Source organism: Scyliorhinus torazame, chromosome 10 (genome assembly GCF_047496885.1).
Source record: "Scyliorhinus torazame isolate Kashiwa2021f chromosome 10, sScyTor2.1, whole genome shotgun sequence".
Classification (NCBI taxonomy): Eukaryota; Metazoa; Chordata; class Chondrichthyes; order Carcharhiniformes; family Scyliorhinidae; genus Scyliorhinus; species Scyliorhinus torazame.
Genome location: NC_092716.1, coordinates 50,694,908 through 50,718,410, shown reverse-complemented (window position 1 = coordinate 50,718,410; position 23,503 = coordinate 50,694,908). Strand labels below are relative to the sequence as shown.

General features: G+C 42.6%; 1 protein-coding gene across 3 annotated transcripts in view; it reads right to left on the bottom strand.

The window, feature by feature from the left end:
• ap1g1 (adaptor related protein complex 1 subunit gamma 1) overlaps positions 1–23,503 on the bottom strand; it is a 198,033-nt gene that overhangs the window by 128,197 nt on the left and 46,333 nt on the right. For all 3 annotated transcript variants that reach the window (XM_072518091.1, XM_072518089.1, XM_072518090.1), the window contains exons 2-7: positions 17,170–17,373; positions 15,537–15,661; positions 9,737–9,878; positions 8,920–9,016; positions 5,736–5,812; positions 2,435–2,530 (exon numbers count right to left, since the gene is read on the bottom strand). In XM_072518091.1, the coding sequence (XP_072374192.1) occupies positions 2,435–2,530; positions 5,736–5,812; positions 8,920–9,016; positions 9,737–9,878; positions 15,537–15,661; positions 17,170–17,370 (738 nt within the window). In that variant the 5' untranslated portion in view covers positions 17,371–17,373. The remainder of the gene's footprint in view (positions 1–2,434; positions 2,531–5,735; positions 5,813–8,919; positions 9,017–9,736; positions 9,879–15,536; positions 15,662–17,169; positions 17,374–23,503) is intronic.

Genomic DNA, 23,503 nt, shown 5'->3' with positions numbered 1-23,503 from the left:
TGCATCTCGGAGTTTACGTAAAAGCAGTTAAGACGCTGGAAACCTAAAATGTCATGGTGTAATGTCCTGGACTGGATGCATTTTTTATAGAGTCATTTGCAAACCCCACTGAATTTTGGAATAAAAACTGCTAAGGGAAAACATTATTGAGAGAGATTTTAAGGCAGATTTTTGGGAGGAGTGTTTGGAAACTCTCGTGTGACAATCATCGGGGGGTTGGGGGGTGAATTCTGGGGAGAAAACCACAGACACCAATTTGGGTTCAGAGCGGAGTGGGTGTATTTGGCCACAGCCAATTTGTGTTTAAGAGGGACTGTGTGTTAATAGGACCACTGTAGCTTAAGATATACTTTATAATCAGTGTTAATCTTGAAATCTGTGCTATTTGTTAAGCTAAGGAAGTGTAAAGGAGTATTGTAGTATAATCCAATTTTTTCATATTTGATGGATTTTTTTTTCTTGTTAACACTAATTAGCTGTCCAGTGACTCTGTTCCTTCATATTTAAAAAAAAGTTAGTCATTTGAGTCAGAGTTCCATTCTGGGATCTTCCCATCCAGTTATATCAACTGGGATCGTAACAACAGCACAATCCAAACCGGTGATTTATACCAGCAAGGAGAACAAGAGCAGCAGATGCATGGGAACATCACTATCCAAGTTACACACCATCCTGACTCTGTTCATTCGCTGTCACTAGGTCAAAATTCAGAGCTCCCTTACTAAAAGTACTGTGGGTGTACCTACATTACTGACTGCAGCAGCCAAGGCAGCAGCTCACCATCATGTTCTCAAGCAGTTAAGGATGGGCAATAAATGCTAGCCTAGCCAGAGGTGCTCACATCCTGTGAATGAATAAAACTATACTTTAAACTAGAAGACTTCACAAACTTCCTCAGCAATCAACCCAGCTATCAGTGAGTCACAAAAATTCTTCAAAGTTGGTCTTCCTCAAGATTTCAGCTCCTTTTTGAAGATCTAGCCCCTGATTTCTGTCAATAGCAGCTCCTATTTAATCTGGAAGCCTTCCTGTTCTTTGTTTGTCTGCAAGCAAGTTGTCAGGCAACAGGACTCAAATTTAAAACACCCAAGCAGCTGCTCACCACCCTGCTCCTCAATCATTTCTCCCAAGACTGCTTTCCAAAAAGCTTCACCCCAGCATCTAATCACAAGCATGATCCCAGCCTCCAAGCTGTTCTGAGCATGAGCTCACTGCTCAAGGGGTTTCCTTTGCCCATCTGCTAGCTTCACAGTGCAGGTAGCTGCACTTTAACTTCACTGAGCTGACACTGCTTCATGCTGCTGTGGAGACTGGGGCTCAGAGAAATCTGTGGGGAGCAATCAAACTGGTGCTGCATGTGCTCCAGACTAATCTCATGTCCACTGCTCACCACAGGGTGCTGTTTACTGTCCATGAACTGTGGACCTTTTAAAGCTTCCAACAGGGCCAACCTCTGTTCTGAGGTAGGGTCTAATATGTCAACCCAGAGGTACTAACTCACAATGGCTCCATATCACAAACACAGGCAAGAATCCAAAAATATTCATCGAATTCATAGAATTTACAGTGCAGAAGGAAGCCATTCGGCCCATCGAGTCTGCACCAGCTCTTGGAAAGAGCACCCTACCCAAGGTCAACACCTCCACCCTATCCCCATAACCCAGTAACCCCACCCAACACTAAGGGCAATTTTGGACTAAGGGCAATTTATCATGGCCAATCCACCTAACCTGCACATCTTTGGACTGTGGGAGGAAACCGGAGCACCCGGAGGAAACCCACGCACACACGGGGAGGATGTGCAGACTCCGCACAGACAGTGACCCAAGCCGGAATCGAACCTGGGACCCTGGAGCTGTGAAGCAATGGTGCTATCCACAATGCTACCGTGCTGCCCTCATGCTACCATGCTGCCCTCAGTTTCCCTCAGAACAGTCTCCAAAGTCTGCACAAGTGTTGTAAAAATCAATATAAAAAGAATTTCTACATTAAATGTTCTTTAAAATTAAATTTAAAACAAACTCTTGCTTTCGCCACATTTGCATCTATATGCATATCAAATTTTGAGAGATAGCTTAAAATCCAAGTGACCTGCTTTTACATTCAACATGGACAAAAACAAATTTAATGCTACATATCAGAAAATATGTTTTATACAAATATCATGCATTATGCAAACAGTAACAATCACAAAAGCTCATGCACGGTATTGTTGCCTAGATCAGAAACGGATTTATTTAGCTCTGCATGATCATCCTGTGAATATACCAAGCTCCAGTGCAGTCATTTTTCAATTGTGCGGCTTTGCTTATAAAGAAAACTAACAGAACAGCTCACAGCACACTGCCATTGAAAATTAACTTTCTAAACATCCTAATACCAAGATGATCCTAGTTAGATGATTCTTGTTATTAGATGCAAAACAAAGTCTAACCTGAAGGAAAGGGTCGCTAATTCCAGAGACATCGTGCTCTGGTGAGTAACCAGACATAATTAGGTTTTTCAGGATTCGAACAAGCTGAGGAACAAGCTAGAAAAGTAAAAATATACAACTCAGAACTCAAATATTAACTACATTCAGATACCTTTTGCATCAACTAAATCCTAGGTGAACAATGGAATACGTGAAACTACCCGAACAACCAGTGTTCTAAAGAAGAAAGAGACCAATGGAAAAATAAAATGTCTAATTTTATTTTGCAGAGTTGTATGACATTAAGCAAATCATTTTACCTCCCCATTTGGAAAGCAACTTTTACTATTCCTACTTAGCATATTTAAAAATATTTTGTGCACCTCAGATTTTAAATGTTCCCTTTAGTGAGAGGTAACTTCATTAAATTAATCTTTTTTTTAAAAAATCACTTTTCCTACGTCATGCAGTGCTCAATTTTCATTAAATTCAGAATGTTATCTTACCTTTTCATTCTAAAACCATGCAGCATTTGCAATGAGAGATGAATAAGAAAATTAAGTACTTGTTAGAATACAAACAAACATACTCGAAAAAGAATTAAGTCTGGCAATTAACAGTGTATATTTTTATTTGTTTTTTTTAAGGCCAGAGTTATCGACAAAGACTCAAATCTTCAATAAACTCCCTTCTCCCACAACTAAGGTATTTGAGACTCATGCCTTAAAAAGATCAAAAATATGCATTTATTTTCATTAAACATAAGTCAATTATTTGACAGTCATCAATATAAATTTCTCAATATTCAGTCTGTTAGATGCAGGTTTTGTGATTAAGAATCCTGAGATTCTGAACCCAAATCTCAATTAGAGGCATGAATCAAACTCATGATGATAGGATTCAAAAGGCTCAAAGTATTTTGGTTAATCTGAAATTTTTGCAATCAGAATTTGGAGTATTGATTCTGATTGCTAAAATTTAAAGACCACTCCAGATTCACTTCAAAGAAGCGTTACTATTCATTTGGCTCAATCATTCAAATTTCTGCCAAATGAAAAAAAGTGAAGTTACAATTTGCATTTATACAGCATCTTCAACATAGAAAAAAAAAGGTACTGCTCTCACTTGGAAAATTATGTTGAAGGGGAAGACTCTCCTAAATTTCCAACATATTTTGAGGAGAAAAAACTGCCTGATTTCACTTATTAATGTGCCAGCCTGGATTTAGTTGGTAGCACTCTTGCCAGAAGGTTGTCAAGTTCAAGCTCTGCCTAAAACCTCAGCACAGTGCAAAACAGAGGGAGCGCTGTATTGTTGGCATTGTCTTCCGCACAAGACCTTAAAATGAACATTCCAACTTCCCGCTCAGGTGAACAAGAAATCATGGCACGGGTTTGGTCAAAGGGAGTTCTACTTTATGTCCTAGCTAATGTTCATCCCGCAATATCACTAAAAATAAATCTGTTCATCACATCATTGCTGTCTTTTGGAGCTTTGTGCACAAACCACTGCTGTTTCCGACATTACAACCATGACTACACTTCAAATTTACTTATTTTGCGATAAAATGTTTCAGGACATTGAGACCATAAAAGGTTGTATATAAAAATCTTGGTCATTCTTTTCTCCTAATTGACCTAGTGCGGTTATGACCCCTTGTTCTGATTTACTGAAGTATTAGTTTCTCCATACTTGCCCTATTAATTACTTTACTTAAACACCTTGATTCAAGTGTCCTTTAATCTAACAAAAAAAGTTTATACAATTTGCCTTGATAAAATTTAAACCCATAAATCCATATTTGGGAAGGGGTATCTACCCTTCAAGAGTCAATATCTTTTCTGGTATCAAACAATCTCAAGGTTGTCAATCCCATGCATTTTGTTCCCTGAAATTAATCTCATACATAGCAACTACCTTCTGAAAGTCCATATAGACAAATCGCCATAGACATTCACCTAACCACATGACGGTGACCTCCTCAAAAAGATTCAACAAGATAATTAAGACATAATGCACCCATCACAAATCCTATCCATTCTCTGATCAACTCATACTTGTCCAAGTATGGAGAAACACCATCCCTGATGAGTTTCCAATAATTTTCCCACAATTGATGTTAAACTGGCATTTTTGTAGTAATCTGGCTTCTCCAAGTGACAATAAAAATTCTTTAATCCAAGGGTGTGATGCATGAGCTCAGAGTACCTGGGAACATTATTACTAACCCATCTGTAATTGCTTCAGATTTAAACACCTGATGTTTCTGGAGATCTGTACCATTACAATTTAAAAATCCAAATCCTCCCCACCGCACACATCCAACAACTTGAATTGTTTAGATTTCCTTGTAATGTTAGTCATTTGCCCACTTTATCCACTACAAAAACAGATACAACGTATTAATTTAACTAGGCGGGCATTTTCTTATTGTCTTAATTCGTCTTTAACAGGCACACATTCTCCATCACCAACTGTCAATGGAATCTGTCAATGAAACACCAAAAGCATTTGTTGTTAGCTTTGATATTCCTAATTTTCCATATAACTTTACCGATTTTTTTGTAGCCTTTGGTTCCTTTTTATGCTGGTCTCTCTAGCAGCATTATTCAGCAATTAAGTTAATTTGGGAAATTTGGGTTATATTGTTCCTTAAACAAACAGTTCTCTTGCTAATTCAAAGTGTCATTTTAAAAAACGTTAAGAGATATTCAAAAAGGGAGGAAAAGCCTAAAAATTAGTTTTTTCCCCACAAAATATTCCACAGTACCATCCTTGTTTTATGTCATAAATGCATAACATTTTAAAGCAGTTTTTAATACAAGAATTTGAACCATGAGAAGCATAAAAGGCACTTAGATACTCAACATTTTATGTAAGCCATTTCATCTCTTCAAGGGACAGTGGCTGCCACCTTGAAAAACTACTTTTTCATGGTTAATTAAAATGCATGGCCTGTGTCATCCCAAAATAAATGGCAGAGCCAGAAATGTAATTTTAAGATGACAGAAAGTGTTTGACTGTAATTCCAGGGGGAATTAAAATTCAATTACTTGCATAATACTGCAATAAGCTCACATTTAATTCATTGTTCAAACCAAACATTTCTTGGTAACCATCACAAACAAAAAAAAATCCAGTGCTGCTGATGTGATTCAAGGGTGCAATATATTTGCTTTCCACTAACCTAGCTATAAATGTATTTCATTCCAAGGAGATATGAGACACGTTAGTGTATAAACATTCAGGCTAATTTCCGACCACAATTGTGTAATCATATTACACATCATAATTAACGTAGATAAAAAGATGAGTTACTTACTTTCCTGAAGTGTGCCAACATGTCAGGACTGCGTTCACACATTTCTGTGAGTAGAACAACAGATGTGTGAAGGACACCTGGAATTGAAGAGGGTGTGGGGTTGTTGGAGAGATAGAAACGCATTATACATAGAAATTCAAATATTAAAGTTTGTGCATAAACAGTTCAGAATGTACTCTGGATTAAATACTAACTGCATTACAACCACAGGTCGTTGAACTTGTATTGAACCAATTTGTTTGGTTCTTCCAGTCACAAAATTTGAGTAATGTTTAGCACTGGTCAAGGTTAATGAAGTCAAAATTAAGAGAACATTAACTCAGTTGGCTGGACAGTTGGTTTGTCATGCAGAGTGAGGCTAGCAGCGCAGGTTCAAATTCCATATCGGCTAAGGTTATTCATGAAGTCCTATCTTCTCAACCTTGCCCATCGCCCGAGATGTTGTGATCCTCAGGTTAAATCACCACAGATCAACTCTCCACCTCAAAGCGGAAAGCAGCCTATGGTCATCTGGGACTACGGATTAGATTGGATTTTGTTTATTGTCACGTGTACGGAGGTATAGTGAAAAGTATTTTTCTGCGAGCAGCTCAACAGATCATTAAGTACATGAAAAGAAAATACATACTAGGGCAACTCAAGGTGTACAATGTAACTACATAAACACCGTAAGAAGTCTTACAACACTAGGTTGAAGTCCAACAGGTTTGTTTCAAACACTAGCTTTCGGAGCACTGCTACTTCCTCAGGTGAATGAAGAGGTATGTTCCAACATACCCATCATTCACCGGAGGAAGGAGCAGTGCTCCGAAAGCTAGCATTTGAAACAAACCTGTTGGACTTTAACCTGGTGTTGTGCGACTTCTTACTGTGCTCACCCCAGTCCAACGCCAGCATCTCCACATCATACATAAACACTGGCATCGGGTGAAGCATACAGGGGTGTAGTGTTAATGAGGTCAGTCCATAAGAGGGTCGTTTAGGAGTCTGGTAACAGGGGGGGGGAAGGGGGGGGGGGGAAGAAGCTGTTTTTGAGTCTGTTCGTGCGTGTTCTCAGACTTTTGTACCTCCTGCCCGATGGAAGAAGTTGGAGGAGTGAGTAAGCCGGGTGGGAGGGGTCTTTGATTATGCTGCCCGCTTTCCCCAGGCAGCAGGGAGGTGTAGTTGGAGTCAATGGATGGGATGCAGGTTCATGTGATGGACTGGTCTGTGTTCACGACTTTCTGAAGTTTCTTGCGGTCCAGGGCCGAGCAGTTGCCATACCAGGCTGTGATGCAACCAGATAGGGTGCTTTCTACGGTGCATCTGTAAAAGTTGGTTTCTATGGTGCATCTGTAAAAGTTGGTTTCTATGGTGCATCTGTAAAAGTTGGTAAGAGTTAATGTGGACATGCCGAATTTCCTTAGTTTCCTGAGGAAGTATAGGCGCTGTTGTGCTTTCTTGGTGGTAGCATCGACCTGGGTGGACCAGGACAGATTTCTGGAGATGTGTACCCCCCATGGAATTTGAAACTAACCATCTCCACCTGGGCCCCATTGATGCTGACAGGGGTGTGTACAGTACTGTGCTTCCTGAAGTCAATGACCAGCTCTTTAGCTTTGCTGGCATTGAGGGATAGATTGTTGGCGCTGCACCACTCCACTAGGGTCTCTATCTCCCTCCTGTATTCTGACTCGTCGTTATTCTAGATCCGGCCCACTATGGCCGTATCGTCAGCAAACTTGTAGATGGAGTTGGAACCAACTTTTGCCACGCAGTCGTGTGTGTACATGAGTATAATAGGGGGCTAAGTACGGAGCCTTGCACGGCCCCGATATGGAGGACTATTGAAGAGGAGGTGTTGCTGTTTATTCTTACTGATTGTGGTCTGTTGGTCAGAAAGTCAAGGATCCAGTTGCAGAGTGAGGAGCTTTCATATGAGCTTGGCTGGGATTATGGTGTTGAAGGCGGAGCTATAATCAATAAAAAGGAGTCTGATGTCGGAGTCCTTGTTGTTGAGATGCTCAAGGGATGAGTGTAGGGCCAGGGAGATGGCGCTTGCTGTGGGCCGGTTGCGGTATGCGAATTGCAGTGGATCAAGGCGTTGAGAGTATGGAGGTGATGCGCTTCATGACCAACCTCTCGAAGCACTTCATTACGACTGATGTCAGAGCCACCGGATGGTAGGCATTGAGGCATGTTGCCTGGTTCTTCTTTGACACCGGTATGATGGTGGTCTTCTTGAAGCAGGTGGGGAGCTGAGTGGAATGGGGACAGGTGAAAGATGTCTGCGAACACATCTGCCAGCTGGTCTGTGCAGGCGGATTGTTTATAGGTGCAGGTTTTATAGGTTGGATTGTTTAATACCCTGAATCACCTACATATTGAAATTCCATTTGGAAGCTGGCTGACATGGCACTCATCCTGTTAAAGTAATGTGGTGATATTTCATTCCAAGTCTAACATATTAGAAAACAACTCAAATTAATTAACAAATAAAATATTTCGGCTCATTTTTCAGCAATAGATCATAAGACCACAAGAAATAGGAGCAGAATTAGGCCACTCGGTCTAATCCAGTCTGCTCCGCCATTCAATCATGGCTGATATTTTCTCATCCCCATTCTCCTGCCTTCTCCCCATAACCCCTGATCCCCTCATTGATCAAAAACCTATCTACCTCCGTTTTAAGGACACTCAGTGATTTGGATTCCACGGCCTTCTGCGACAAAGAGTTCCACAGATCCACCACGCTCTGGCTGAAGAAATTCATCCTTATCTCTGTTTTAAAGGATTGTCCCTTTAGTCTGAGATTGTGTCCTCTGCTTCTAGTTTTTCCTACAAGTGGAAACATCCTCTCCACGTCCACTCTATCCAGGTCTCGCCGTATCCTGTAAGTTTCAATAAGATCCCCCCTCATTCTTCTAAACTCCAACGAGTACAGACCCAGAGTCCTCAACCGTTCCTCATACGACAAGCTCGTCATTCCAGGGATCATTCTTGTGAATCTCCTCTGGAGCCTTTCCCAGGCCAGCACATCCTTCCTTAGATACGGCGCCAAAACTGCTCACAATACTCCAAATGGGGTCTAACCAGAGTCTTATATAGCCTCAGATACATCCCTGGGTCTTGTACTCTTACTTGAAATTACTTTCAAACCAATTTGTATTACAGAAATATGTCTATAATGCAATGGGACACATACCATGATTTTTTTCATTCAGCAGGTTTTTAGTAGCTGGTAGGAACATTTCCATCAACTCAGGCACTTTCCTGATTACATGTACTGCGCATAATGCTGCCTGGAAAAAATGATATACAAATTCAGACTATTTCCAAGGTGATCAAATATCAATGTAAAAATGTTGCAAGCATTTTAAGCATGAATTTGAACTAGCCCTTCAACTAGCATTTTAAATGATATGTAGTATAATTACAAAACTAAATGTAATTCAGTTATTGCAATGCATCGACAAAAAACCCAGCTTATACAGGATAGTACACAAGTTAACAAAAAATAAAAAAAATCTTGGGTGCAACTGGGAGGAGAAGTTGATCTCTACCCCCACAGGGCTCGCCTGCGAGCAATCAGCGAGGCGAAGACTAAAACATCCACCCAGTCTGTAGCTCCAGCAGGTCCAACACCCCAAATATGGCCCCAGAAGGTTGGGCTCCAAATCCATTTGCAAGATTGCTGACATAATGCTGAAAGAGCCCCAAAGTCTCCCAACTCGGGACAAGGCGAGAACAGGTGGACAGGGTTGGCCAGGCCCCTCCCACACAGCTCACACTTGTCCTCCACTGCTGCAAACAACCAGCTCATCGTTGACCTCGTTAAATGTGCCCCAATTACCTTAAGGAAGGTGTTCTCTTAGGAAGCAGATAGCATTTTGTTCATTTGATCCAGGCCCAACGTTACATTTTGCTTCACTAATCATATCTGCATCAATTGCTTTTAAAACAAGTCTAAATGCATTCAAAAATGCAACAGCAAGAATGCAGCATTAAAATCTTTTCTTTACCTTCTTCCTCAGGTAAGAGTTGGATGTTTTCAGCAATTTTTCCACTTCGCCTGCGAGATCTCTGCACATTTCTGACGATCCCATACAGCCGAGTGTGCAGAGTGCTAGGCCCTGCACATACTGAGTACTGTGGTTCAGGTCACTGGAAACAATTAAAATACATGAATCAGCATATGATGCCATTTCACAAAGTTTGATTTCATTATAGTTTTTTCCTAACCAAAAAATGTTTTCAGCTACAAATTCCTGAAAAACACTCAAAGTTATAACTCTTGGCATAAATCAAACAAAGCCCAAATTTGTAAAGTGAACAGAAATTTTCTGAAAAATAACATTGTCACCAACATTAAGCACAATTAATCTAGAGATAAACCTGGTTTTCTTTCAGTTTCCATCTGATCATGTCTTCTCTTTTCATCCCCTCTTGAAAATTGCCAAAGCTCAAACTGAAACACTAGTGAGCAATTGAGGGATCAATTATAAACCAAAATCCCACCAAAGTCCTGTCAGTCATAAAGGAGTTAAACACAATCTACATCAGTTTGCAAGTTTCTAGTATTTCCTGGGGTCATAAGGTACAGGTTTGCCCAAGAATAAGGGAACCTGCACCCATGCCAATTCTATTAGAGTAAGAAGTCCAACAGGTTCGTTTCAAACACTAGCTTTCGGAGCAGCTCCTTCCTCAGGTGGAAAGTCTTATCGGCTGCTTGTAAAGTTGAGGTTCACTACATGATGGAATTGTACCCATCAATTCCCCCGTCACTCCCTAGCATAAAATACTAAAGTACCAAATGCGTGACATAGTTTAATTTCAATCACATGACTGCAAGCCAATGCAATATTTATTGGCACCACAAAAATTTCATACGTAGCTGGTACAGTAGGGCACCAAAATCCTTTGGTTATAGGATTATACTATCACTAAAGTGCAAGATTATGGATTCAAGTTAACTTCAGGAACTTGAGCACACAAATGGAGTGCTGCATTGCCGGAGATGCTACCTTTTGGATGAGACATTAAACCAAGGCATTGTCTGCCCACCCACGTCAATATCCAAGCTACCACGGCAATATTTAAAAAGGAGCAAGCGAGTTATCCAGGTTTCTTAGTTAATAATTAATCCTCATTAAACAAAACATGTCAACTGATGAAATTTCTCATGTCTGTGGAATGTTAAGATGGGAATTAAATTGTATACAGTGGTTGCCTACATAACAAGTGACTAGACTATTTTTTCTCCCCCCCCTTTCACTTATGAAAAGCACAGCAGAAGCATTTATTGCCCAAATCCAACTGCCTAAGGAGGTCTCGGTGAGCTGCCTTCTTGATCCACTATAGTCAATGTTGTGTAGGTACATCTACAAAGTTGTTCGAGAGAGAGTTTCATGACTTGGACCCAAAGAAGATAAAGGAATGGCAATATATTGCCTGGATGGTGAAATACCCAGAAGGAGCTCGCAGATGGTTGAGTTCCCACATTGCATCTGCCCTTGTCCTCAATGGTAGAGATTATGGATTTGAAAGGTGCTGAAGAAGGAGCCTCGACAAGTTGTTGCAGTGCATTTTGTTAATGGCACACACTGCTGCTACTAAGCGCTGGTGCTGGTGGAGAGGTGAATGTTGAAGGTGCTGGATCAGATGCTAATCAAGTGAGTTGCTTTGTCTGGACTGTTGTCAAGCTTAGAGTGCTGTTGGAGCTGAACTCATCCAGGCAAGTGGACAGAATTGCATCACATTCTTGACTTGTGTCTGGAGTCACTTGCTACAGAATTCCCAGCCTCTGACCTGCTCTTACAGCCACAGTAAATATATATAGCTGATCCAAGTCAACAATTTCCCCCAAGATGTTGGTGGAGGATTCAACAATATTGCCATTGAATATCCTGAGAGATGGGTTCAATTTTCTTTTGTTGGAGATAGTCATTGGCACTCATGTGGCATGAATGTTACTTGCCATTTTATCAGCCCAAGCTTAAATGCATACAGCCATTGACTGTTTCAGTATCTGAGTTACAAAAAATACAGAATAATGTGCAACCATCAGTGAACATCCTCACTGCTGATTTTATGTTGGAAGGAAGGTCATTGTTAGTGGGCTACATCACTACCCTTAAGAACTCCTGCAGCAATGTCTTGGGGATCTGCAATCTCCTTGATGTCATACTCTGTCAAATGCTACCTTGATGTCTCATCACTCTCACCTCACCTCTGGCAGTCAGCTCTTTTGTCAATGCTTGAACCAAGGCTGTAATGAGGTCGGAGCTGAGTGACCCAGGCGGAATCCAAACGGAGCATCCTTGAACAGGTTACTGCTGAGTAAGTGCCGCTTGACAGAGTGTTGATGACACCTTCCATCACTTTGCTGATGGAGAGTAGATTGATGGGGCGGTAATTGACTGGGTTGCATTTGTCCTGTTCTTGTGTACAGGACACATCTGGGCAATTTTTCACATTGCCAGTGCTGTAGCTGTACTGGAACAGCTTGGCTAGGGGAGTGGCAAGTTCTGGAGCACAAGTTTTCAGTACTACTGCTGTCAGGGCCCATAGTCGTTGCAGTATCCAGTGCCTTCAGCTGTTTCTTGATGTCACGTGGAGTGAACAGTATTGGCTGAAGTCTGATCTCTGCGATATTGGGGACCTCCGGAGATGATCAAGATGGGTCATCCACTTGGCACTTCTGGCTGAGGATTGTTGCAAATGCCTTAGCTTAGTCTTTTGCACACATGTACTGGGCTCCTCCATCATTGAGGATGGGGATATTTGTGGAGCCTCCTTCTCCAGCGAGTTGTTAATTGTCCACCACCATTCAGGGATGGATGTGGCAGGACTGCAGAGCTTGATGTATTCGTTGTGGAATTGTTTAGCTCTGTCTTGTTACTTATGCTGTTTGGCACACAAGTAACCTGTGTTGTAGCTTCACCAGGTTAACACCTCATTTTTCGGTATGCCTGATGTTGTTCGTGGCATGCTCTCCTGCATTTTCATTGAACCAGGGCTGATCCCCTGGCTTGGTGGTAATAGTAGAGTGGGGGATATACCAGGCCATGAGGTTGCAGATTGTGGTTGAATACAATTCTGATGCTGTTGATGGCCAGTCTGGAGTTGCTAGATTTGTTTGAAGTCTATCCCATTCAGCACAGTGGTAGTACCAAACAAGACGATGGAGGGTATCCTCAACTTGAAGACGGGACTTTGACTCCAGAAGGACTGTGCGGTGGTCACTTCTATTGATACTGTCATGCACAATTGCTTCACAGCTCCAGGGTCCCAGGTTCGATTCCGGCTTGTGTCACGGTCTGTGCGGAGTCTGCACATCCTCCCAGTGTGTGCGTGGGTTTCCTCCGGGTGCTCCGGTTTCCTCCCACAGTCCAAAGATGTGCAGGTTAGGTGGATTGGCCATGATAAATTGCCCTTAGTGTCCAAAGTTGCCCTTAGTGTTGGGTGGGGTTACTGGGTTATGGGGATAGGGTGGAGGTGTTGACCCTGGGTAGGGTGCTCTTTCCAAGAGCCGGTGCAGACTCAATGGGCCGAATGGCCTCCTTCTGCACTGTAAATTCTATGATTCTATGATAAAGATGCATCTGCAGCAGGCAGATTGGTCAAGTATGTTTTTCCCATCTTGTTGGTTCCCTCACCAGCTGCTAGGCTGGTACTTCAGCAGGCAAGTCCTTTAGGATCCGGCCAGCTCATGTGTGGCCGTACTACTGAGCCACTCTTGGTGATGGACATTGAAGTCCCCCACCCAAAGCATATTCTGCACCCTTGTCACCCTTAGCTTCCTCCAAATGGTGTTCAACATGGAGGAGTACTGAATCATCAGCTGATGGTGGCCGGTATATTGTAACCAGCAGGAGGTTTTGTTGCCTATGTTTAACCTGAAGCCTTCATGGGTGCAGAGTCGATGTGGAGGACGCCCAGGGCAACTCCCTCCTGACTATATACCACTGCAGCCAGTGGGTCTGCTCTGCCAGTGAGACAGGACATACCCAGGAATGGTGATGGTGGTGTCTGGGACATTGGCTATAAGGTAGGATTCTGCGAGTATCATAGAATTTACAGTGCAGGAGGTCATTCGGCCCATCGAGTCTGCACCGGCACTTGGAAAGGGCACCCCAATTAAGCCCATACCTCCACCCTATCCCCATAACCCAGTAATCGCACAGGACAGTTGGTAGGATTTTGCAAGCCCAGGCAAGATGGTGAATGTAATGTGACATGAATCCAAGGTCCTGGTTGAGAGCGTACTCATGTGTGCGGAACTTGGCTCTTGGCTCTTGAGTTTCTGCTCGGCAATTTTGCGTTGTTGCGCGTCCTGAAGGCTGCCTTGGAGAATGCTTACCCGAAGATCGGAGGCCTAATGCCCTTGACTGCTGAAGTGTTCCCCGACTGGCGATTGTCGCGCAATGTCTGTTCATCCGTTGTCGCAGTGTCTGCATGGTCTCGCCAATGTACCACACTTTGGTACATCCTTTCCTGCAGCGTATGAGGTAGACAGCGTTGGCCGAGTCGCACGAGTATGTACCGCGTACCTGGTGGGTGGTATTCTCACGTGTAATGGTGGTACCCATGTCGATGATCTGGCACGTCTTGCAGAGATTGCCATGGCAGGGTTGTGTGGTGTTGTGGTCGCTGTTCTGAAGGCTGGGTAGTTTGCTGCAAACAATGGTTTGTTTGAGGTTAAGCGGTTGTTTGAAGGCAAGTAGTTGGGGTGTGGGGATGACCTTGGCAAGATGTTCGTCTTCATCGATGATGTGTTGAAGGCTGCGAAGATGATGTCGTAGTTTCTCCGCTCCGGGGAAGTACTGGACGACGAAGGGTACGTCGGTTGTGTCCGGTGTTTGTCTTTTGAGGAAGACGGTACGTTTTTTTGCTGTGGCACGTTGGAACTGTCGATCGATGATTTGAGCGGCATATCCCATTCGTACGAGGGCATCTTTCAGCGTCTGTAGATGTGTTACGCTCCTCCTTGTCTGAGATGATCCTGTGTATACGGAGAGCGTGTCCACAGGGATGGCTTCTTTAATGTGTTTGGGGTGGAAGCTGGGGACTGGAGCATCGTGAGGTTATCCGTGGGCTTGCGGTAAAGCGAACTGCTGAGGTGACCGTTCTTGATGGAGATGAGTGTGTCTAAGAATGCAACCGATTTTGGAGAGTAGTCCATGGTGAGTCTGATGGTGGGATGGAACTTATTGATGCCATTGTGTAGTCATTTCAGTGATTCTTCGCCGTGGGTCCAAAGGAAAAAAGTCATTGATTTATCTGGTGTATAACGACGGTTGAAGGTCCTGTGCGGCGAGGAGGTCTTGTTCAAACTTGTGCATGAAGATGTTGGCATATTGAGGTGCGAATCTGGTCCCCATGGCTGTTCAATGTGTCTGGATGAAGAACTTGTTGTCGAAGGTGAAGACGTTTTTTTTTTTTTTTTTTTTTTTTTTTAAACACAGAGGGTAGTGGGTACCTGGAACTCGCTGCCGGAGGTGGTGGTGGAAGCAGGGACGATAGTGACATTTAAGGGGCATCTTGACAAATACATGAATACAATGGGAATAGAGGGATACAGAACCCAGAAGTGTAGAAGATTTTAGTTTAGAGGCAGCATGGTCGGTGCAGGCTTGGAGTGCTGAAGGGCCTGTTCCTATGCTGTACTTTTCTTTGTTCTTCATTCGTTCAATGTGTAATTTGCTTTTATAGTTACATGCAGAATATCAGGGTTTGGAATGTGTGAAATAAAGCAAACATACAAACTGAATGTTCATCAAAACACGGAATTAAATTACTTTGATTAAGAACAGTACTTACTTTTTAATACAATTTGTCATGAGCAAGTGAACATCTTGCCGTTCATCAAGCAATAACATAGCACCTAGATAACCAATCCGTTTGTCTGTAAATTTCTGTGAGGCAATTAGTTTTAGGCACTCCAGCTACAGTGAACAAAAACACAGGCAAAATATTTTACAAACAGGACAACTTCAATATGAAAGATTTAGAAGGAGCAAAACAATCAAATGCAAAATGATTTTATCATCACAAATTTAGTCTTTATAAAAAATTACTGAATGTTTGAGAACATAAGAGGAGTTAATGCCCATATTGAGATACACTTTTGCTTCTGCTTGAAGTTAAATCTGTGGCCAGTCATAAAACAGGCAAATCTGCACTAGTTAGGATATAGCAATATCGGCATAAATTGTACAGGACCAGGCAGTTCAACAAATCACCAACACCAAAATGATCAAAAGAACAAGGACCAATACCTAAATGAAAGAGATGAAGTTTAACTATTTGGGTCGTGCCAAAATCTTTCCAAGTCAAAACAAGGCATTACTGAGCAAAATAGATAGATACATTTCTATGTTGCGTTGTAATTAAAAAAGAAACAGATTAAATATATTTAATAGAAATAGAAGTTAAGGGGCAATGTATTAGGCTCACACACCATGAATTTCAGATTACTTCTAAAACAGACTTAGACACCCCTGTTTTGCACAATTAGGGCCATTTGCAGTGTAACAGGACTTATGGCCCCAATTTAGATACACGCCCGAAATCAGTTTTCATAAACTAGTATAGCATAATAAGACATTGAATTTAATTTGCCCTATGTAACAACCTCAGCCCTCTCGAATACCTGCTTTTTACCATTGATGACACTTCCAAACACTTGCAAATTTCAAAATTGCGCCTGGTTCCCACAAGTCTACAATTCATTAATATAAATCAAAAACAACAATGGGTCTAGTACGGAACCTTGGGAACACTACTGTATACCTCTGTCCAAATCAGTCATTCCCCACAGCTTTCAGATTTCCATCCATTAGCTCATTTAATATCCATACTGCTGCTGTCCCTTTTGCTTTGTGACAAGCCAGTTTTGTGGTATTAAACAAATTCTCTTTTCAAATTCCGGATAGATATCAACTCCACTTTCCTCAACAACCCTCTTGACTTAAACAAAAATTCAAGTTTATTGGCTCTATTTAAACACATCTAACGCATTCACATTACACAAATTAAGATTTGATTTCTTGAAGTAGCTATGTTTCATGTAAGACTAGTTTTAGTGTTGAAAGTTATTATTTCATGGGTGCTGGAGTCAAACTAATCCGTTTTTTCAACAACATCCAGGCAGCCTGCATTTGAGCAGGTGTTTTTCTCTCTCGCAAACAGAGGAATAGAAATAAGTTCTAACAGCACCCTTGCCACCCAGCTGCTAGTTAACTCAGATAGAATCTGAAGCCTCTCCAACCTGCTAAACTCACCGGCTCGACAACTGATGAAGAGTTCGCAATATTTTCTTAAAACTCACAATAGCGATTCACAACTGACTCAAAACGGATGCTGATACACATGTATACCACAGATTATTTAATTCTTCTTTAAATCCATTTTTAACCCCCAAAAACTGGCAATGACCATATTAGCAATTTACCTGGCCGAAGTGTGCAGGATATCCTAGCATGTGCATGTACAGTAGTTTTGCCACATTTCGACAGCGGTAAGTGTTATCTTCTTCCCTGAACGAAGACCGAATTGAAGCACATTCTTTCTGTATCATCTCACGCTCCTCAGCTTGGGTCCTGGCTGTCCGGATAGTCCGGATTAGCTCCCTCAGTCTGATGGGGGCTGGCATCCTCTAAAGTTGAAAAGAAAAGCTCAATAAAACAGCCCCAGAAAACAAGACCCTCATTTTATCCATACTTTTTTTAAAAACCACAATAATTTCAACATGCTACTTTGCATCTGAATTTCCAGCGATTCACAATGTAAATGAAAACTTCAAAGAAATGGCATAATCCTGCAGAGATCTAATTAGGACCCAACGGTCACACCATAATTTATGAAGATTTTAAAAGTTACAAGCAACTATTCGTAATTCATGCACATTAGGCAGAGTATGTTTAAGATCATTTTAACATACACTGATCTGAAAATACATTCAAAGAAATGAAAAAAATACATGTCTCAGTGAGGATCTTTGTAAATACTTAAAATCTCTCCGACAACAATCGCGACAACAATCTCTCCCTCAATGCCAACAAAACTAAAGAGCTGGTCATTGACTTCAGAAAGAAAAGTACTGTACACACCCGTCTGCACCAACGGGGCCGATGCGGAGATGGTTAGCAGTTTCAAATTCCTTGGGGTGCACATCTCCAAAAATCTGTCTTGGTCTACCCACGTTGACGCTACCACCAAGAAAGCACAACAGCGCCTATACTTCCTCAGCAAACTAACAAATTCGGCATGTCCACATTAACTCTTACCAACTTTTACAGATGCACCGTAGAAAGCATCCTATCGGGCTGCATCACAGCCTAGTATGGCAACTGCTCGCCCAGGACCGCAAGAAACTTCAGAGTCGTAAACTCAGCCCAGTTCTTTTAAACGAACCTGCCTCCCATCCATTGACTTCATCAACACCTCCCGCTGCCTGGGGAAAGCGGGTAGCATAATCAAAGACCCCCCCCACCCGGCTTACTCAATCTTCCAACTTCTTCCATCGGGAAGGAGATACAGAAGTGTGAGAACACGCACAAACTGACTCAAAAACAGCTTCTTCCCCGCTGTTACCAGACTCCTAAATGACCCTCTTATGGACTGACCTCATTAACACTACACCCCTGTATGCTTCATCCGATGCCGGTGCTTCTGTAGTTACATTGTATACCGTGTGTTGCCCTATTATGTATTTTATTTATTCCCTTTCTTTCTATGTACCTAATGATCTGTTGAGCTGCTCACAGAAAAATACTTTTCACTGTACCTCAGTACACGTGACAATAAACAAATCCAAATCTCAACTAAAAATAATAAATTAAGAGCAGTTTCCATAGACAAAAGAGTCAGTATTTGGAGAACGTAGATTCAAGTTGATTGGCAAAACAGTGAGAGGCAACATAAACAAACCTTTTTCATAAACAGTGATTTGTCATATGGAATACACCATCTCAAGGAATAGTAGAAACAGATTCAATAATACTTTTTTAGTTTGAGAATCTGAAACTTTACAAGGCTAGGGTAGGGCATGTCAGAGCCAAACTGACCCCCTTCTCCGCAATATTTTATGATTCTATGAATTAACAGTTTCTGGCTTTACCCATTAAACTGGATGCACTTTCCAAACCATTCTGAATCTTATTAATTGAATAAAAGTACAGCTCTTACTGTAGATGTGGAAGCACCATACTGTGCCAAGTCAGCAGTGGCACTAGGATCAAAAAGCAGATGCAAGAGATTGAGCAAATCTGGGTGTAACAAATAATAATAATACATGTATTTTTGTAAGTGAAAAAAAAAAACATGATTTGTCCTTACATTGCAGTAAAGTGCAGGCCTTCCAAATTAAGTTTACTATTTTTTATTCAATTTGTGCATTATTACTTTAAAGAGGAAGCTATGGCATGAATAAGGGGATTAGAGGATATGGGGAGAAGGGGGATGAGAAACATATCAGCCATGATTGAATGGCCAAACGGACTTGATGGGCCGAATGGCCTAATTCTGCTCCTATATCTTATGGTCTTATATCGGCACTGGTTCTCTGCAGGGGCAATTCAGCTAGTCTTGCTTCCTCATTTTTTCCCAAAAGTCTGCACAATTTTTTAAATATTCAGGTGCAGTACAGACCTAGAGAAGCTTCTATATGTTGAAAAACAAAAAGATTTGCAAAGACAAATGTGGGTCCACTACAGGCAGCGACAAGAGACTTTTTTTTTTAAATGGGGAATAGGGAAATAGCAGACAGGTTTAATAATTACTTCAAGTCAGTTTCACAGAAAAAAAATACAAAAACCTTCCTGAAATAATAGAGAATGAAGGAACTAAGGGTGTTACAGCACACTGGGCCAGTGTGCAGTCAATTCCAGCCCCACTTGCCCCAGAGTCGGAATACAGATTAAATTAACTGTTATTTTAAAATACCAGAGGTCTCCGACTGCCCAATATTCATCGTAACCAGGTTTGCAAATTCAAACAATTAACTTTTTAGTAACAGTAACGATAATTAAGTAGGCAACAGATACAACTGGTTAACTACCATCAGATTCGGGCAGCACCGTGGCGCAGTGGTTAGCACTGCTGCCCCACGGCACCGAGGTCCAAGGTTCAATGCCCGCCCTGGATCACTGTGTGGAGTTCACGTCGGTTTCCCCCACAATTCAAAGATGTGCAGGGTAGGTGAATTGGCCATGCGAAATTGCCCCTCAATTGGGAAAACTTAATTCGGTATTCTAAATTTATTTTATAAAACGTCCCTCTAATCTCTAACCCGCCCCAAGCAGCATTTTTAACTCATCCCCCCTCCCCTATATACACACAAACAGAAGGGTGTAAAATAATGATGGAGCAGAGGGCGCGCGAGGCAGAGGGCGCGAGTGACAGCGCGCGAGACAGAGAGCGCGAGCGACAGAAGAAGGGTGCAGTCACAATGTTGGGGGAGATAGAGGAGCAGATAGGTAGACAGATTTTGGAAAAGAGTAAAAACAACAGGGTTGTGGTGATGGGAGACTTCAACTTCCCCAATATTGACTGGGACTCACTTAGTGCCAGGGGCTTAGACAGGGCGGAGTTTGTAAGGAGCATCCAGGAGGGCTTCTTAAAACAATATGTAGACAGTCCAACTAGGGAAGGGGCGGTACTGGACCTGGTATTGTGGAATGAGCCCGGCCAGGTGGTAGATGTTTCAGTAGGGGAGCATTTCGGTAACAGTGACCACAATTCAGTAAGTTTTAAAGTACTGGTGGACAAGGTCCGAGGAAGAATGTGCTAAATTGGGGGAAGGCTAATTATAACAATATTAGGCGGGAACTGAAGAACATAGATTGGGGGCGGATGTTTGAGGGCAAATCAACATCTGACATGTGGGAGGCTTTCAAGTGGCAGTTGAAAGGAATACAGGACCGGCATGTTCCTGTGAGGAAGAAAGATAAATACGGCAATTTTCGGGAACCTTGGATGACGAGTGATATTGTAGGCCTCGTCAAAAAGAAAAAGGAGGCATTTGTCAGTGCTAAAAGGCTGGGAACAGACGAAGCCTGCGTGGAATATAAGGAAAGTAGGAAGGAACTTAAGCAAGGAGTCAGGAGGGCTAGAAGGGGTCACGAAAAGTCATTGGCAAATAGGGTTAAGGAAAATCCCAAGGCTTTTTACACGTACATAAAAAGCAAGAGGGTAGCCAGGGAAAGGGTTGGCCCACTGAAGGATAGGCAAGGGAATCTGTGTGTGGAGCCAGAGGAAATGGGCGAGGTACTAAATGAATACTTTGCATCAGTATTCACCAAAGAGAAGGAATTGGTAGATGTTGAGTCTGGAGAAGGGGGTGTAGATAGCCTGGGTCACATTGTGATCCAAAAAGACGAGGTGTTGGGTGTCTTAAAAAATATTAAGGTAGATAAGTCCCCAGGGCCTGATGGGATCTACCCCAGAATACTGAAGGAGGCTGGAGAGGAAATTGCTGAGGCCTTGACAGAAATCTTTGGATCCTTGCTGTCTTCAGGGGATGTCCCGGAGGACTGGAGAATAGCCAATGTTGTTCCTCTGTTTAAGAAGGGTAGCAAGGATAATCCCGGGAACTACAGGCCGGTGAGCCTTACTTCAGTGGTAGGGAAATTACTGGAGAGAATTCTTCGAGACAGCATCTACTCCCATTTGGAAGCAAATGGACGTATTAGTGAGAGGCAGCACGGTTTTGTGAAGGGGAGGTCGTGTCTCACTAACTTGATAGAGTTTTTCGAGGAGGTCACTAAGATGATTGATGCAGATAGGGCAGTAGATGTTGTCTATATGGACTTCAGTAAGGCCTTTGACAAGGTCCCTCATGGTAGACTAGTACAAAAGGTGAAGTCACACGGATCAGGGGTGAGCTGGCAAGGTGGATACAGAACTGGCTAGGCCATAGAAGGCAGAGAGTAGCAATGGAGGGATGCTTTTCTAATTGGAGGGCTGTGACCAGTGGTGTTCCACAGGGATCAGTGCTGGGACCTTTGCTCTTTGTAGTATATATAAATGATTTGGAGGAAAATGTAACTGGTCTGATTAGTAAGTTTGCAGACGACACAAAGGTTGGTGGAATTGCGGATAGCGATGAGGACTGTCGGAGGATACAGCAGGATTTAGATTGTCTGGAGACTTGGGCGGAGAGGTGGCAGATGGAGTTTAATCCGGACAAATGTGAGGTAATGCATTTTGGAAGGTCTAATGCAGGTAGGGAATATACAGTGAAGGGTAGAACCCTCAAGAGTATTGAAAGTCAAAGAGATCTAGGAGTACAGGTCCACAGGTCATTGAAAGGGGCAACAGAGGTGGAGAAGGTAGTCAAGAAGGCATACGGCATGCTTGCCTTCATTGGCCGGGGCATTGAGTATAAGAATTGGCAAGTCATGTTGCAGCTGTATAGAACCTTAGTTAGGCCACACTTGGAGTATAGTGTTCAATTCTGGTCGCCACACTACCAGAAGGGTGTGGAGGCTTTAGAGAGGGTGCAGAAGAGATTTACCAGAATGTTGCCTGGTATGGAGGGCATTAGCTAGGAGGAGCGATTGAATAAACTTGGTTTGTTCTCACTGGAACGAAGGAGGTTGAGGGGAGACCTGATAGAGGTATACAAAATTATGAGGGGCATAGACAGAGTGGATAGTCAGAGGCTTTTCCCCAGGGTAGAGGGGTCAATTACTAGGGGGCATAGGTTTAAGGTGAGAGGGGCAAGGTTTAGAGTAGATGTACGAGGCAAGTTTTTTACGCAGAGGGTAGTGGGTGCCTGGAACTCGCTACCGGAGGAGGTAGTGGAAGCAGGGACGATAGTGACATTTAAGGGGCATCTTGACAAATATATGAATAGGATGGGAATAGAAGGATACGGACCCAGGAAGTGTAGAAGATTGTAGTTTAGTCGGGCAGCATGGTCGGCACGGGCTTGGAGGGCCGAAGGGCCTGTTCCTGTGCTGTACATTTCTTTCTTCTTTGTTTTGTTGACAGCGCGCGAGACAGAGAGCGCGAGCGACAGCGAGAGGCACGCACAACAGCGAGAGGCACGCACAACAGCGAGAGGCACGCACAACAGCGAGAGGCACGCACAACAGCGAGAGGCACGCACAACAGCGAGAGGCACGCACAACAGCGAGAGGCACGCACAACAGAGAGACACACACAACAGAGAGACACACACAACAGAGAGACACACAACAGAGAGACACACAACAGAGAGACACACACCCACACACACAAAGACTGAATGAAAAAAGTCGAGAGAGATAGATAACACGAACAGTCGAAAGAGAGAGAGGGAAAAAAAAAATGAGGAATATCTTCACTCGATGGTAGCGGGTCTTTGGAATTCTCTACCCCAGAAGGCTGTGGATACTCGGTCATTAAGTATGCTTAAGATAAATAGACAAGATTTCTAGATATTAATGACTTCTAGGAATATTAGGATAGTGCAGTACCGAGGCGTTGAGATAAACTATCAATCCTGATCGGTTTGAATGGTGCAGCTGGCACAAGAAGCGGAATGTCCTTTTCCTACTCCTCTGCTCTCCAATTCCCTTCAAAAATCCACAATTGAACCTGCCTCCACAACACACTCGGATAATGCATTCCAGATCCTAACCACTGCATTAAAAAATGCTCTCGTGTCACCTTTGGTTCCTTTCCCAATCACCATAAATCTGTCCCTTTGGTTCTCCACCCTTCGACCAAAGAGAACAAGGTTCTCTATCACCTCTGTACAGGCTCCTCACTTTTGAGCATTCCCATCAACTCTCTTTTCA